This window comes from Schistocerca cancellata, chromosome 3 (genome assembly GCF_023864275.1).
Source record: "Schistocerca cancellata isolate TAMUIC-IGC-003103 chromosome 3, iqSchCanc2.1, whole genome shotgun sequence".
Lineage (NCBI taxonomy): Eukaryota > Metazoa > Arthropoda > Insecta > Orthoptera > Acrididae > Schistocerca > Schistocerca cancellata.
In genome coordinates, this window is record NC_064628.1 from 408050472 (window position 1) to 408067390 (window position 16919).

Below are 16919 nucleotides of genomic sequence, written 5' to 3' on the forward strand. Positions count from 1 at the left end.
GCTTTGTTTGATTATATGTTCAGGTTCTTTGATTGGTGTGCTGCTGTATCAATTTAGGCAGTACGTCAAGGGAGATGTCCTTTGCATTGGGTGGAATCTAAAAATCTCTGATAGCACGGGAGATTTCTTGTGTGTGATTATTATGAAAGAACTAATGTATCTTACCTACATATTCGCATTTGTCAATGATAACTACTGTAGGGTCATCTTCAGATTTCACTGTCAGTGAAAAATTTGAAATTAATCGTAGTATAAGACAACTCAAGCTAGATATTTATTTTTTCTGTAGCTCCTTGATATTTGATTCCATTACTTATTTTTCGTTTCTTGTGTACCTAGTCTTTCGCGTTACTTTCTAGAGGTTCCATATTATTGCAGATTGCGTAGTTTGACTTAAAGTAACATATTATTTGAAAGTTTTAATAACCACGGTAGTCTAATTTGGTCTTAACGAAATGTTAAGGACGTTTTTAAGTTCTCACATGTTGGTGATGCGATTTTATTTGTGCATGTGTTTCAATTTTTCGACAGTCATTTCAGTCCAGTTTTTTGTGTAATGCAGTGTCGGATTGTGTCAGTTGCCGTTGGTTGGACTATCTGTAACACATGTTTCAAATCACGCTGCAAGACAGTACGAATACCAAGTTGAAGTAGATGACAAATTAAACTTTGCTGCAACAAAACTCAGTCGCTGTTTCTTTGTACGAACTGCATCACGCGACAACGTTTTTCCAAGATGCCACACTGTCGTAATTCTTACCTGTAAAATTGAAGTCGTAGTTGAGGTTCAGGTCGACACCTGTACAGTTCTGATAGGGCTGAATGTTCTTTCTCCATAGACGATCCTGTAAACAGATGAACTGAATATTTTACAGAGTGCTACCATCTACGAGACTTATAGCCTCTTAGCAGTAGTTGAGCAGTCAAGTGCGTTATAATTAATTCTAGCGTATCTTCATAACATCAACAACAATGAACAGAAAAAGAATAAGTTTCTTACGATCCTATGTAGCTATGTATCTCATTAAGTCATTTACTGGTTACATTTCACACAGTATTTTTAGACGTATATTTTCACAAATCTGCTAAAAGGAGATGTTACATGATATATTAAAAGCTGAGCTGGATAGGAATTCAGAGCTAGACGATGTGTCACATTTCAAAAGCTTTTATTCTCTGCTTCTCTGAGGTTTTTACAACAAGATTTGAAACCTTTACTTCTTATGATATTAATTCCGTTTAATGTTAAAAATTTTGATGTCATGTGCCTCCTTGACAACAAAAGAAAATGAACATAAGATTAGATTTGAACACGGTGCACTAAATTTCTAAAATCGTACTCTTAGCTACTGCTCTACAAGCACACTTCTTTTTATGGCGCTAGTAGTCTGATGAAATCGCTTCGAAGCTTTGACCGCCATTTCATCGGCAGCTATTGAGTGTTGGGACGTAAAGTAAAATAGGTACCCCTCTACTTTCATCCTCGTATCACCGTGCCACGTTTGAACTTGGTGACAGTGACGGTAATCAATTGTGAGAGTTTCGGGTGATTACATATTCCCGCATACTGTCGGTTCGAACATTTGGATATCGACAGACACGAAAAAAAAAGAAAAAGAAAAACAAATCTAATAGGCTTTAACCTACACTTGTACTTCTATTTCCCAAATGATTACCGGTTGCGACAACAAGTACCATCATCAGTCTGTCCTACGATCAAAATTACACAGTGCTCGATTAAAATATACTTTAGAAAATATTTACGAAATATTTTTCCATTTGATAGCTAAACTATGGCACAAACTGCACTTTTAAAATACAGGGAACCCCTACCTACGGTGCGTAATCACTAAGCGCTTACCCAAGCAAATGTGTGAATGTACGAGTAAGTGAACGTCAATTCTGTAGAAGCGAATAGCCACTACAAGTAATGAGGAAGCACGTTCCACAATGTAAGAGTTTCTAAAAGCATTTAGTGCAAAATAAACATTTTATTTATCTTCTGAACTACTGTTTAACTGTGATGTTTTATTTTCTACATACACATCTAACTGTTAAAGTGATTTTGATGAATGAACAACAGCGGTGACGGGCTGCCTATATTTCAATGATTCACTTTGAACCATATTTACATACAGAAAAACATTTTATCAGTACTTCCGGAAAAGTATTTCAGTTGTACAGTGTGGTGACTGCGGCCCTGTGTTGATATGAAGATGGTACATGGCACCGAAATCTGTAGTCATGGGGCGAAACAAAGGGTGTGACAGTAGATTATAACAAATAAAAATTTCTGTGTAGACTGATGTTTACATCTGCATCTACATCTGTAATTCACAAGCCACTTTATATTGTGATGCAGACGGTAATTCTTTGTCCACTGCCACGTCCCCCCCCCCCCCCCCACAGCATCCATCCAGTCACGAATAGTGCTCACGAAGATTGTTGGTAATCCTGTGTATGCCCTTTAGTTATTCAGATTTTACGTTCATTGTCTGTATGACGAAGAAATGTGTTACTTAATTCTTATTGGAAAGTAGGTTCACGGAATTTTAACTTTAAACCACAGTCTGATGCACAGTGCCTCTTGTAAAGTCTACCATGGGAGTTGGGTGAAAATCTTCGTGACACTTTTGCGCTTACTGAATATACCTGAAACGAAGCCACTGCTCTTCTCTGCTGCTTCTGTCAATCGTCCGTCTGATGAGAATATTCAGGTACCTAGAGACGAGAGTTTTGTAAGGTACCTCTTTCGTGGATGGACTACGCTTCATGAGGATTCTCCCAATGAATCTCTGTCTGACATCTAACTTACCAACCATTACTTTTAGCGGTCGCTCCACATGAAATCTCTCCATATGATTACTCTACTGATTGTTCCGAAATCGCGTAAGCATAAAATAATGTGTATTTGGGCGTATTGATGCGCGATACGTTACATTGGCTTATGCTGAGAGTCAGCTGCTAATCAATTATCAGGCAATGGCCCTCTGCAGGTCTTCCTGCATTTCGCTACAATTGTCTAGAGTTGAGACCTCAGTGCATACATAAGCTTCATTCGCGAACAGCCTCAACGCGTTTCCGATGTTATGCCCTAGGTCATTCGTGCACGAAGGGTGAATTACCTAAAACCTGCTCCGCAAATATTTCTGAAATGGAAAGTGCTATTGATGAATGATTTTCACAAAATGGATTGGTAGCCAGCCAATAAACAGATTGTAATAATACCTAGAAGGTTCATTTTTTGTGGAAACATACAGTTTTTTGAGTGGAGGAACGCCTCACAATATTAACAAACAAAAAGAAGGGTAAATTAAATTATCAGTGGTGTTTGTTGCAGGATTACGAGGCAATAATATTTTGAAAAGTTCTCACAATAACACTTGTACAATATCTGTAGTGTTACACACCAAAGAACAACGCAAGTTTACACACTAGTTATGTGGACTGTGACCGCTAAAGGGACAACTGACCGTCACAGGTTATGTTCAAAACGATCATCGGCAGTGGAACTATCGCTGAAAACCTGCTCAACTGCTAGAGTTTCAGCGGAGATTCCGGATCAAGCTGCAGTAATGCGTCGTTGCATATCACCGGATGTAGTTGGTATGTCTTTGTAGACAGCGTGTTTCAGCTTTCCCCACAGAATAAAAAGTCTATAGGTGTGAAATCCGGGGAACGGGCCGGCCAATCCAACCATTTGGAAAAAAATACATGAAGACGTACTGTAGTAATTCGTGCACCGTGGGATGGACAGCCATCATGTTGGTCTCATATGTCATCCTAATCTACAGAGCAACGTCTTCTAGCAACCGTGGAAGATGATCCGTTGGGAGGCTGCGATAGTTGTGCGCGGTCAGTGTTCTGGCTGTGAAATACGGGCCTATGACCTGATGTTTCACTATCCCACACCACACGTTTACACTCCATGGATGCTGAGGTTCCACCCGAAAAAGCCAACGGGTGTAGTCAACAGACCAATAGCATATGTTTCGGTAGTTTATATGGCCATGATTGGTAAATGTGGCCTCATCACTAAACAAGATACGTGGTAATCTAGAGTAGCTCGTCTTAAGGCCCATGTAGAGAAGTTAACACGATTCTCATAATCGTTTTCATATAGCTCTTGATGGAGAGAGATGTGATAGGGATGAAAACTATGTCGATGGATAATGCGTAGGGCATTTGCGTGACTCACACCGCTTCTTCGTGTGTTTGCGTGGGAGCTAATGTGCGGATCAACAACAGCAGCAAGAAAATTAATTTCCCTCTCTTCTGTCGTCACGTATTTCATTCTGTTACTTTGCCTAAGTATTATACTACCACTTTCACGTGACTGGTTGAAAAGGTTGATATATAACTGCCGAAATGGTTGACGTCTATTGGGATATCTTGCCGCATACACCGTGCCAGAACAGACTGCGTTCTTCCACACAGTCCGTACGCTATGAGCATACCGGATTTTTGTCCATTCGTCCACCCCATCGTCCACTCACGACCAGCTGCTTGGACTGTCACACACTAACTGAATGGCAAAGCACAGTATACTCAAGGAGCACACAAGCACACTGTATGCAAACAAACCAACAGCGTTGTACCTAGCAACTACCCTGCTTGAATGGCGTACACAACTGTCGGTGTGGAAACGTTTGAAATAGTATATCTTCTGAAAGACTCTCACCAGAATCGTGCAACACACGCCACTGACAATCTAATTTACCATAATGTTATTAATGTCAATAGGCATTGTTTCTTTCAAGAGAGCGTACGTTTGCACAAAATATACATTTTCAAAGTATTGTTACAGTTTGTTTATTGGCTAACAACACCAGTTCCCGACTACCAATACATTCTGTGAAAACCGCAGATCAGAAACATCTTCCATTTGCGCAATATTTGCGGTGCAAGTTTTAGATGATTCATCTCGCATGCTGAATAATGACGGTCCTGTAATACTCTCTTGGGCTATGTTTGAAGGTACCTTTAGGTCCGAAGATTTCTCTCCGGTAAGATTCATGTGATGTGTTATGTTTTCTACAAATGCTCACTCTATTGGCAAAGCTCGTCTTATATTGAGGACTCACTAGTTTCGTTCATTCCGCGACACTGCCGACCTGTATCGAATGCCTTCGGAAAACCAACTAGCACTTCAAACTAGGCGCGGTTGTCTAGTACCTTCTTTGTCTCGTGGATGAACAGAGCGATCTGGGTTTTACACGATCATTGTTTGCGAGATTCATGTTGATTCACACAGTGAAGATTTTCAGTCTTTGGAAAGGTCATCACATGCGAGTATAACACAGACCGGTGCCACTGATGTAGGCCTATATTTGTGTGCGTCTGTTCGACGATCTTCCTTGAAAACAAGAATGACCTGGGCATTTTTATGATCTTGTTTTCCCAGTGACCTACGTTACACTGCAGTTACAAGACGAGCAGACCCTTCGCATATTCCATGTAGAATCGTGTAGGTATACCATCAGCTCCAGACTCTTTTCTTCTGTAAAGTGATTTTTATTATTTTCCTGTCTCACACTTGAGAAGATTGAAAGCAGTAAACATAGTACGATATTCCTCAGCGAAACAATTTCTGGCAGGGGACTTTAATATTTCGACTTTATCTCTCTCATCTTCCGTATCTGTGTCATGGCGTTGGTCCGTTTACTGATTTAAACTTAGACATAAACATTTAAAGACTTTTTATCAGATGTAGTTAGAATTTAGTTTTGAATTTACTGAACGCTTCACACATTGTTCTCCTTACGCAAATTTCGTCTTCCTTCAGTTTATGATTGTCTGTGAGATTTCAGTTTAGTCTAAATCTGTTGAGAAGCTGTTTTTGTATCTGGATGGAACTTTCCAACATCATTTAGGAACCACTACAGTTCTTTCGAATCCTCACAATTTTCCTCGACACATACATGCCTAAGGAGTGTTGTATAATACCTAGTACTTAAATAATGAGAATTAGATAGTGAGATAACCAATAAATAACGATTTATATTAAAGCATCACAACAATAGGAACACTGCTGGGATTATGTCCCATCTTTTGTGAAAATACGTGATTTATTCAATTTGGAAACACATGTTTCAGAAAGAAAATTATGAAATTCTATAAACAGTGGTACCACGAATCATTATTTTCCATAATTTCACATAAGCATCATACATGTAATGGATATCCGTTTATTCTGCCTATGTACTAATCTGTGTCCAAAAAGTGTTACGCTAATAGGCCTAGTCAAAAATCAAGCGGTAAAACTGCACTAACAGACATGTAAGACCCTCCGCTATGCATGTCATGGTAATTACTGCAGGCGCTCATATTTGCGCTCATATTTGTATGTCTATGCCATAGTAGAGTCTAAAAGCATTGTTTATAGGTCTTGATAACGAGAGCTTGTTCTTCGCGATACAAGTTGTATTTTAAAATTAAACGAATCACACATTTGGACAACTGGTGCTTCATAATCTCTGTGTTGATGACTTGTTACACGTACACAACGGGCTTCACAATGGATGAAACCAGAATAATTTCAGTGGAAACGTTGACTTCGATATTCCAACAACGACTTGGAAATCTACATTGATTGCGTAAAGACGAAGCTGATTTACGAATACGTCATAAAAGACACTCAAAAGAAGAATTATATTACAAGCAGTTACTCACTGTCGTCCAGGTATAGTTGTACCCATCAGGATTGCTGGAGGGCAAGATGTTGAACGTGACACGGGTGATGACGTCCCTGACGTCTGCGTCGTCTGTGGTCAAGATCTCGTTGATGAACCAGTTCATGCAGGCGGTGGCGATCCACTCATTGCCGTGCATACCTGTGAAGTTAAAGTTAATTCAACGCCGAAAGGAGGCACTCCATCGGCAAAATTTTTTAAACCCAACAATACTGCCACAGAGACTTCATGTTCTCGCTCCTTAGGGGTATATATTAACGGACAAAAAAAGTAAAGCACCGAAAGACGTTTTCGGATGTCAATGTAACACAGTACACGCACACACCATTAACCGGTATATAATTCATTACAACTGCGATTCTCTTTGAAAGGTAAAACGGCCATCAGAGTGCTCTGATGTTGTTCGCGTTTAGTGTTGTTACCAGGTTTAGTAGGATATACAAGGGGAGTGAAGAGCGTCATATGTTGATTACGTTAAGTCGTATGGCATTAATGACTGTGAGAACCCGATGGATAGGTTTAGTTACCTAATTGGAAAGATTTCTCCTATCTTTCGCGCCCGCAGGTAGATTTCCTTCGCGAAATGTGAGAGTTGTATGGGTAAGTGTACCTGTTAAGTAGAGGTGACTGTAGTGTGTGTTCGTGGAGTGTAGTGTCGTATCGTGTTGTCGTCTCTAACACGACGATGAGATAAGGAAGAGGGTGAAAATGGGAGCCAGCTTATAGCTTACACCTCTCTAATAACATAAAGGGGCCCGCCCAGCTTAACGTCTCCATCTGACAGACGGATCACCATCAACAGTGTCGCATGCCCTCATTTCACGAAACACTATCGAGAGGATTGGTATTTAATCCACGACATCGGCGCAAAGGCTAATGATCGAGAGGATTGGTATTTAATCCACGACATCGGTCCCTCCACCGTAAAGACAATGGGGAAATGGTCAAAAGCACGTGACGTAACAGGGCGGCCACCCATTGAAGTATGGACCGCATCAGACGGTGTTTGACTTCGGTGGTCTGACGTTAACCGGTGTAACAACTTGGCACGGCCATTCAAGACGCAGAGTGACAATTGATAAAGACACGGAGATGCCGCGTGCTCGTTTGAGAGTGTTACAGCAACCGACAGAGTTTGATGGGGCCTCGTTGTGCGTCTCCATGTGGCGTGATAGTCGAATCGTGCAGTATCCTGACCTGTGGAGCATTTGGCTGTGGCGCTGCCCAGGCGTTGGACTTTATGGGAATGTGAGGACAGGCGTGTTGTCGTCGAGGTACCAGTCGCCCACGTCTGACCAGAAGGGGGGATCGCCGTATTGTGCATCAGGAGCATCGTTAACCCATCGTATAGGTGCCTGCCATCCTACAGCAACTGCACCTTTGGTTGGAGACACCAACCGGACTACGGAATTATCTTTCCAAACGTAGACTACCGTTAACACCACAACACAAAAGGTTGCATTAGGAGTGGTGTCGTGACTGAAAAGCAGGTAGTGGCGATGAATGGCGTCGGTTTGTACTTAGCGATGAATAGTGGTTCTATACTACCCTGGATGATCATCGTCGGCTAGTACGTTAGCGACCTGGGGAAAAGTCACACTTTTCCAATCTATTGGAGAGGCACAAAGTATTTGTTCCTGGTGTCATGGTTTGGGGAGCCGTCTGTGGTGACGTAAGGTCATGGATGGCAGCGATTGAGGAAACACTGATGGCACAATGGTATGCCACTGTTACCCTCCATCCTCATGGTTATCTCTCGTGTGGCAGTACTGTAGTGCTATTTTTCAACACAATGGTGTGCCACTGTTATCCTCCATCCTCATAGTTATCTCTCGTGTGGCAGTATTGTGCTGCTATTTTTCAGTAGGAAAATGCACGTCCAGACATAGTGTCTGTATGAACTGTATGCGTGATTTTGAGGTACACCTGTGGTCCGCAGGATCCCCACATCGGTCCACAGTAGAAAATGTCTGGGGACATCTCGGATGTCAACTCATCCCAGTGCCACTGTGCAGAATATGAGGAACAGCACTTTGGACCAGTTTGTCTCAAGAGAGGATACGATGGCCTTATGAAAGAAAATTTTTCAAACCGAATGAGTGCTTGTATACTGCAAAAAGGTGGTGCAACATTATACTGATAAGTGGTCTCATTCTACCAAGTTATGTGTAAATAAGGATTTGACCACAGTATTCACCGTGGTTTAGGGTAAGCGTCTTTGGCTCACAATCAAAATGTCATTGGTCCCGAGTTCGAACCCTGCCACCGCTTATAATTTGAACAAAAATCGCCACCAATGGTGCCCGAAGACATCCGGCATAAGAAGTCACCTTCATTCTGCCAACGGTCTTGTCAAAGACGGTAGAAGAGCTACTAGAGTTTCAGGGCCCTCTTGTCCTTGGCGTGCAAAACTCACCCTTATGGCAGAAGAGTCGCTAATGATCAACGGCATCAGGATGAAGAAAGAAAAGGAATTAAAAACAAATGGCATTAAAAACACATAATCTGTATCAACAGGACATGTAGCATGTAATCGACAAATTGGAATGATGACCTCCCCATAGGTAAAAGATTCGACTAGTCACCCATTCGGATCTCCGGGAGGGGACTGCCGGTGGGGAGCTAACTATGAGGAAAAGCTTGAATAACCAACGGAGTGATAACGTTGTACGAGTCAGGGCACTGAACGTGGTAGCCAAGCTAGAAAATTTCAAAAGGGAAATGCTAAGGCTTAGTCTAGATGGAGTAGGGGTCAATGGAGTCATATGGAAAGAAGACTAGAATTTCTGAACAGGTGAGTATAGGGTAGTTTAAAAAGAGGAAGTAAGATCGTATTTAACGTACCGTCGACATCGGGGTCATTAGAAGCGGAGCACAAGCTCGTATTGCGTCATGGATAGGGAAGGAAATCGGCCGTTTCCTTTCGAACGAACCACGCTGGCATTTCCCCGGAGCGATTTTAGGGACATCATGGAAAGTCAAGATCAGGCTGCCCGGACGCGGGTTTATCCTCCAGAATGCAGGTCCAGTGTGCTAACCCCTGCGGTACCTCGCTCGATGGTAGTATCAACAACAACAAAATGGTTCAAATGGCTCTGAGCACTATGGGACTTAACTTTTGAGATTATCAGTCCCCTAGAACTTAGAGCTACTTATACCTAACTAACCTAAGGACATCACTCTCATCCTTGCGCGTGGCAGGATTCAAACCTGCGACCATAGCGGTCGCGAGGTTCCAGACAATAGCGCCTAGAACCGCTCGGCCACTCAGGCCGGCGTAGTATCAACAGCAGTAGAAAGTGATATAGCCGGAATAAGATTTGTGATGGATAGGAACGTAGGGCAGAGAATGTGTTACTGTGAACAGTTCAGTAATAGGGTGGTTCTCATCAGAATCGACGTCAAACCAACATGGACAACGATAGCTCAGGTATACATGCTGAAGTCGCAAGCCGAAATTAAAGAGATAGAGAAAATACATGACGATGTTGAACAGGTAACTCAGCACGTAAAGTAAGACGAAAATCTAATAATCATGGGGGGAATTCGGTTGTAGGGAAAGGAGCGGAAGGAGGTGCTGCGGGAGAATATGGGCTTGGTAGTAGGAATGAGAGAGGAGAAAAGCTAACTGAGTTCTGCAAAAATCTCGGATGGAAATATCGAATACTCTGTTGAAGAAACAGCAGAGGAGGAGGTACACTTGGAAAAGTCCGGGAGATACATGAAGATTTCACTTAGATTACATCATTGTCAGGCAGTGATACCGAACTCAGATACTGGGTTGTAAGGCGTTCCCTGGAGCAGAAGAATGAAAAGATACGCTTGAAATTCTCTGACATTTCAATAAGAAACAGTTCATTAGTCAGTTCAATGTAAGAGGAATGGACATCTCTAAAAAGGGTGATCACAGAGTTGGAAAGAAAAACGTAGCTACAAACAAGGTAACTGCGAAGAAACCATGGGTATCAGAAGAAATACTTGAGTAGACGAAAGAAGAAAAAGGATAGAAAAATACAAGTCTCTTAGGAATGAATGATATAGTAAGTTCAGAGAAGCTAAGGCAAAATGGCTTCATGAAAAATGTGAAAAAACGGAACTGAAATGATTGTCGGAAGGACTGACACAGCATATAAAATAATGGAAACAAGCTTCAGTAAAATCAAAAGCAAGGGTAGCATCATTAAGAGTGCAATGGTAACAGTGCTGTTAAATGTAGCGGAGAGAACAGGTACGTAGAAAAAGTACTTTGAAGACCTCTATGAGCGCAAAGACTGGTCTAATGGCGTGATATAAGAAGAAAGACGAGTCGACATAGAAGGAATAAGTGATCCAGTATTACAATCAGATTTTAAAAGAGCTTCGGAAGACTAAAGATCGAATGGAGCAGTAGAGATAGATAACACTCGATCAGAATTTCTAAAATCATTGGCGGAGTGGCAACAAAATGACTGTTCACTATGGTGTGTAGAATGTATGAGTCTGAGGTTATACCAACTAATCTTCGGAAAAACATCATCCACACAATTCTGAAAATTGCATCAGCTGACAAATGCGAGAATTATCATTTTAACAGCTCTTGCATACAAGTTCCAAATAGAAAAGAGAAGTGAGCATCTGTTAGATGGCGATCGGTTTGGCTCTAGGAAAGGGAAGGGCACCAGAGAGGCGATTATAACGTTACAATTGATAATAGAACCGAGACTAAAGAAAAATCAAAACACATTTATAGGATTTGTCGACCTGGAAAAAGCGTTTGCCAATGTCAAACGGAGCGAGATGTTCAAAATTATGAGAAAAATAGGAGTAAGCTATAGGGAAATACGGGGAATATACAAAATGTACAAGAACTGCCCAATCTATACATCGAAGAGGCAAGGACGGAAATGAAAGAAAGGTTTCAGAGTGGAATTAATATTCAACGTGAAAGGATAGCAAGGATAAGATTGGCTGATGACATTGCTATCCTGAGTGAAAATGGAGGAGAAATACAGGAAATGCTGAATGGATTGAACAATATAATGTGTACAGAATATAGATTGAGAGTAAATCGAAGAAAGATGAAAATAATAAGAAGTTATAGAAATGAGAAAACCGATAAACTTAAAGTCAGGATTGGTCATCAATAAATAGATGAAGTAAGGAATTCTGATAGCGGGGTAGCAGAAAAACCAAAGATGGGCAGATCAGGGAGGACATCAGAGGCAGACTAGCACTAGCAGAAAAGGCATTCTTGGACAGAAGAAGCCCGTTAGTATCAAACATAGGCCTTAATTTGAGGAAAAAGTTTCTGTGAATGTACATTTGGAGATCAGCATTGTATGGTGGTAAAATATAGACAGTGGGAAAACCGGAACAGCCGCGCGGGATTAGCCGAGCGGTCTAGGGCGCTGCAGTCATGGACTGTGCGGCTGGTCCCGGCGGAGGTTCGAGTCCTCCCTCGGGCATGGGTGTGTGTGTTTGTCCTTAGGATAATTTAGGTTAAGTAGTGTGTAAGCTTAGGGACTGATGACCTTAGTAGTTAATTCCCATAAGATTTCACACACATTTGAACATTTATTATTTTTTATTTTTTACAATCGGTGAGGAAAGGAATATATGGATAACACTGACAGGAAGAAGCGACAGGTTAGTAGGGCATCTGCTATATCCACCTAATAGCTGAGGAAATAGGTTACAAGTACCCTGAGATGAAGAGGCTGGCGACTTACGAACAACTGTATGAAGCAGAACCACGTCCTCTCTATCGGACGGTCAGAGAAGGGAAAAGGTCGCCAGGAGTCATGAGTCACGGAACACCTTCGATGCTAGGGGATTAGTACCTCAAAAATCACATGTGACAGTGTATCGAAATTGCCAACAGGACACGCTACATGTAAGTAGTGGAGGGATTGTCATGTACGAGATGGTTATACGGAATGAAACAAGGCTCCTGAATCATCAGTTCTCATAGCCGAACTCACTCGCAAATTAAATGCATTCATTTCTTCCCCTATAGCGCCCTGCACACGAATTACTGACTGGTAGTCTATGATTCAGTTTCTCAAGGGTGTAACTATGTGAACAGAAGCAATAAATAGCTCCAAAGAAGAGAACCTCCAACGAGAGACGTGAATTCAGTAACTCAGGAGGCTGACAGTAAATTATAAGAGACCTGACTTACTGAATTGTATATGAAACAGTTTCTACATGTTAATTTGCTGTGTTTAAAACTCCTTCACTATAAGCTAAATAGTACTACTTTACTGTAAAAGAAACAGTGGCGTACAAAATACGTAGGGTTGAAAGAAGCGAATTGGATATACTAAAAACGTAGCAGACGTTCTGCAATAGTAAGTTTATAAAGTTTCATGGCAGATTGCACATACAAATTTTTAAACACGTAATTTCACATTACTTCCATCTAGTACAACATGCCATCATCATTGTAATATACGCGGAAACTTTGTCTATGTTGCCGAATATGTGTCTTTCTTTGAGAGACGTTCTTTCCACTTAAGAAACGTCAACAAAATTAGCGTGGCAAATTACGAAAAAACAATCTCGAAGGAAATATCTACTTAGGTCATTATTCACAGGTATAAGAAAAAGTTTACGTTGTTTGAGCTATTGAACATGAAAGTTTGTAGAAGAAATAAATGCCTGAGGATAATGAGTAAATAGTTGTAGACCCATCCAAGGCACCCAGCACGAGAAATTGCGTCAAAGCTACACAAGAAATTATATTGAAAGAAATTCACTCACTCACTTATTTTATTATAAAGCAGTTGCAGACTTTACTCCGCCATCTCTTTAGTGTTTATCTCTTCAAATAGTTAACTTGTACCGCTATGTATTTGGCGAAGCTGATATTGGTGCAACTTGCACGCTCACTTACTCTTAATGAGAAAGTGAATTTCTCGCTGTCGACAAGTCTCATAAATAGACAAGTAAGATCTCTATGTTGGCCACGACCACGATGAGTTACGTATTGCAAATGGATCAGTATGCTTATAAACTAAGTTAAAAATATTGGTTATAAAGTATAATGTGGTATACGTACCTCCCTCAAGCATTACTAGCCTGTTGTCCTCTGCAAATTTGATCTCCATACCTAATTGTAGACCATTGTATGCTGTCCCAAGTTCAATAAACCTCGCAGTGCCAGGGTACTTCTCCTCTAGTGATGGCAACCATGCGTAGATCTATGAACGAGAATGAATGTTTTAACTACAAGCTATACTCTAGTGAACAAAAAAAGAAAAGTTAAATGATCGTATGACAGTGATGGCAGTGAGTATCCGCCAGGAGAAGTTTGGAGCCCGAGTTGCATGTCTCTACAGTTGGGACCACACTGGACGACTTACGCGTCGATGATGAGGACAACGCAACAACCAGTCCACGACCGAAGGAAAATACTACTGAACATTTCATGCATTGCGTTCGCCATACTTAGGAAGCTTCTGAGCTACCGCACAGTCTTCAAACCCTACTGTGAGTTACCAAAAGAAACTAGCTAGGACTATACACGTACTTTTTTTAAAAAAAATCTTACACTTGTTTGTTTCCTATGAACTTTCATTTTTAGTACATATAAAATGAATTTTAATTACATTTTATTTTGGAAGCTACCAAATAATAAATACGAAACTCTAAAAATGCAGTTTAGGTCAATTCATCGTCGTAGTAAGATTTCTTATTCTGTGCAGTAATGTCTGAAACTCGGAATGACATTTCGATTGCTGCTTAGACTTAGTACTACTTAAACCTAACTAACCTAAGGGCAGCACTCACATCCATGCCGGAGGCAGGATTTGAACCTGCGACCGTAGCAGCAGCGCGTTTCCGGACTGAAGCGCCTAGAACTGCTCGGCCACAGCGGCCGGCTGGTTGCCGGTTTATGTGGAATATTGATGAATGACATTGTATACATATTTGGGGGGCGATGAAGTAGCCACTAAAATGAAAACTGAGTTTTCACCAAACCATCTTAATTGACGGAAGCTTGCCTTTAATACGTTTTGAGCCTACTTGATATAAGCATTCACACTACATATTTTTAAGTGATGTACAGGAATTATGAGCATTTTTGAAGGTTCACGTAGTGGCCACTTTTCCCTACCTTAGTGGATTACGTGACCAGTGCCTGACCACATTACGGTTCAGGTCATTAGTATAAAAACGATGTTGTATTTTGTTTTCTTCTGCCAACTAGATTGCTAATCACCATAGGTTATTCAACTAAATCCATAAAATCGTTTTTTCGTTTCAAAATTATTATTAACGATTTCTTGTTCGTTTTCTTCACTGAATAAATTCCTTAAGCTTTCAATGATTATTTGACCACCTACTGCGTCTCAGTTTTTTGCTATAACTCTTCTTTTCTTTTATAAATTGTTTTGCTGATTTAGAAAAAGACATCATGCTTTCAATCGCACTTTCCATCGCAACAGGATCGCATGTTTGTTCCTGTGATTTCTAGACGTATCTGCATAATCTTCAGGCCCTAGTGCCTAAAATAATACCGGGCGGCTGCAGAAGACCATTTTCAATCGGATTTTTGTACAAGTATAACAGAACGGAAATGGTTTCAAATATAAGTAATTAATTAATTCAAAATCGTCATAACGAGTATAATACAAATGATAGCTTTGTATATAAGCATATTTAGAAGTCCATCTGTACCAATGCGCCTAACATATGGAAGTAATTAACTCTCATTGAGTTAAGCGGATACAAAATAAATTCCAGGGAAAATAGTCAACTTGGCGACGAGTAGCGTGGTCTCCCTTTCACTGGACGACATGCTGGCATTATTGGTTCACAAATGAAACCATAAAACCGAACGAAACAGCAAAGCACTATATTAGAAAACCAAAATATGTTTTTACACACAAGTTTTTAAAATGTATTTCCTTATGTATAAGAGAGCTAGAAACAATTATATAAATGACTTACCCTACATTAGAGAACTGAAAGTCAGGAAAGTTTTTCCTAAACAATAACGGAACAAGCTCCGTTTGTCAAACTCACTGACAAAAATGAAGGTATATACACAGTCGCTCATCAACTTCACGAAGGCTTCAGGACACCGTGAATACAAAATACGGGAGCTCTCTTGAGTCACTGATATGCTGACACGAGTGTAGGTGGCTAAGAGAGGCTTCGCAGACTGGACAAGCGAGATTCAAATCTCAGTCTGGCCATTCAGGTTTTGGTTTTCTGTTTATCTATTATGCCACTAGAGGAAAATGCATTTGAACTGGAGGCGACGAATTGTTCTTCCCCCCCCCCCCCCCCTTTCCCCTTATCGGAACCCAGATTGTGATCCTTCACGAATGACAACTACATCTTCGACGAATTGTCAAATCTAAATCCTGATTGGTTAGGGATGTATTTCATTAATAATATTTCGTCTCCTGTCACTGTGCCTTTATATTCTAATTACTGTACTAATACTGTGACTGAAAAGGAAATACTATTAATAAAATATACTCCTAAAGTAGAAGCTAGAGTCACGGACATCCAACGACTTATTACCTACAGGAAACGTGTTCGCAGTTGCTAATATGAAGCGTCGTCGGCAGTATATTCGAATGACGATTGTGAAAATTTGTGCTGAACCAGCACCGGATTTCGGAATTACGTGAGCGGTCGCCTTCACCGCTTTGGCCGTCCGATCATGAATCAGTGCCACAGCCAAACCTTCATATGTCGTCGTCCATGTGTCACATTCTGCATTCTTATTTTACATAAATTCCTGTCCAGAAAGGACGTATTTGTTGATGTGTTCATGGCAAATAAATACGAAATAAAAGTGCCTGTATTATTTAGAAGTACGATACAATGTTCCTTTGGACATGCATGCCCACGTGCTATTTCGTATTCGGACTTAATATCCATTAATAACTGAATCCTCCTTATTGTTCGCACAAGTAGATACAATTGTAAAAATCTCATCATCTTTAAATGCTTAGAAATTAATAATTGCTCGTAAATTTTTCTACAGGTGAAAGTTAACTGGTAGTATGTGCAGATATAGGGCTGTGAAGCTTTTACGTTTTTTGTAACGTCGGAAACTGGTACAGATAATAACTTTTATAAGATGCAAAGAACAGTTTTGCAAACGCATCGCGCTGTTAGTGGTGGGAACTACTCAACAGTAGGCTAGAGTTTCGCATTCGGAGAGGATTCGACAGGCGCTGTGTAGATGTCGGTCTGTGCGTGGATTGGAGAAGAGACAGTGTAACA

At 40.8% G+C, this 16919-nt stretch overlaps 1 protein-coding gene across 1 annotated transcript in view; it reads right to left on the bottom strand.

Annotated features, from left to right (window-relative positions):
• LOC126176730 (zinc carboxypeptidase-like) overlaps positions 1 to 16919 on the bottom strand; it is a 94573-nt gene that overhangs the window by 39012 nt on the left and 38642 nt on the right. The window contains exons 4-6 of the mRNA XM_049923898.1: positions 13732 to 13873; positions 6673 to 6833; positions 761 to 845 (exon numbers count right to left, since the gene is read on the bottom strand). Coding sequence (XP_049779855.1) covers positions 761 to 845; positions 6673 to 6833; positions 13732 to 13873 — 388 coding nt within the window. The remainder of the gene's footprint in view (positions 1 to 760; positions 846 to 6672; positions 6834 to 13731; positions 13874 to 16919) is intronic.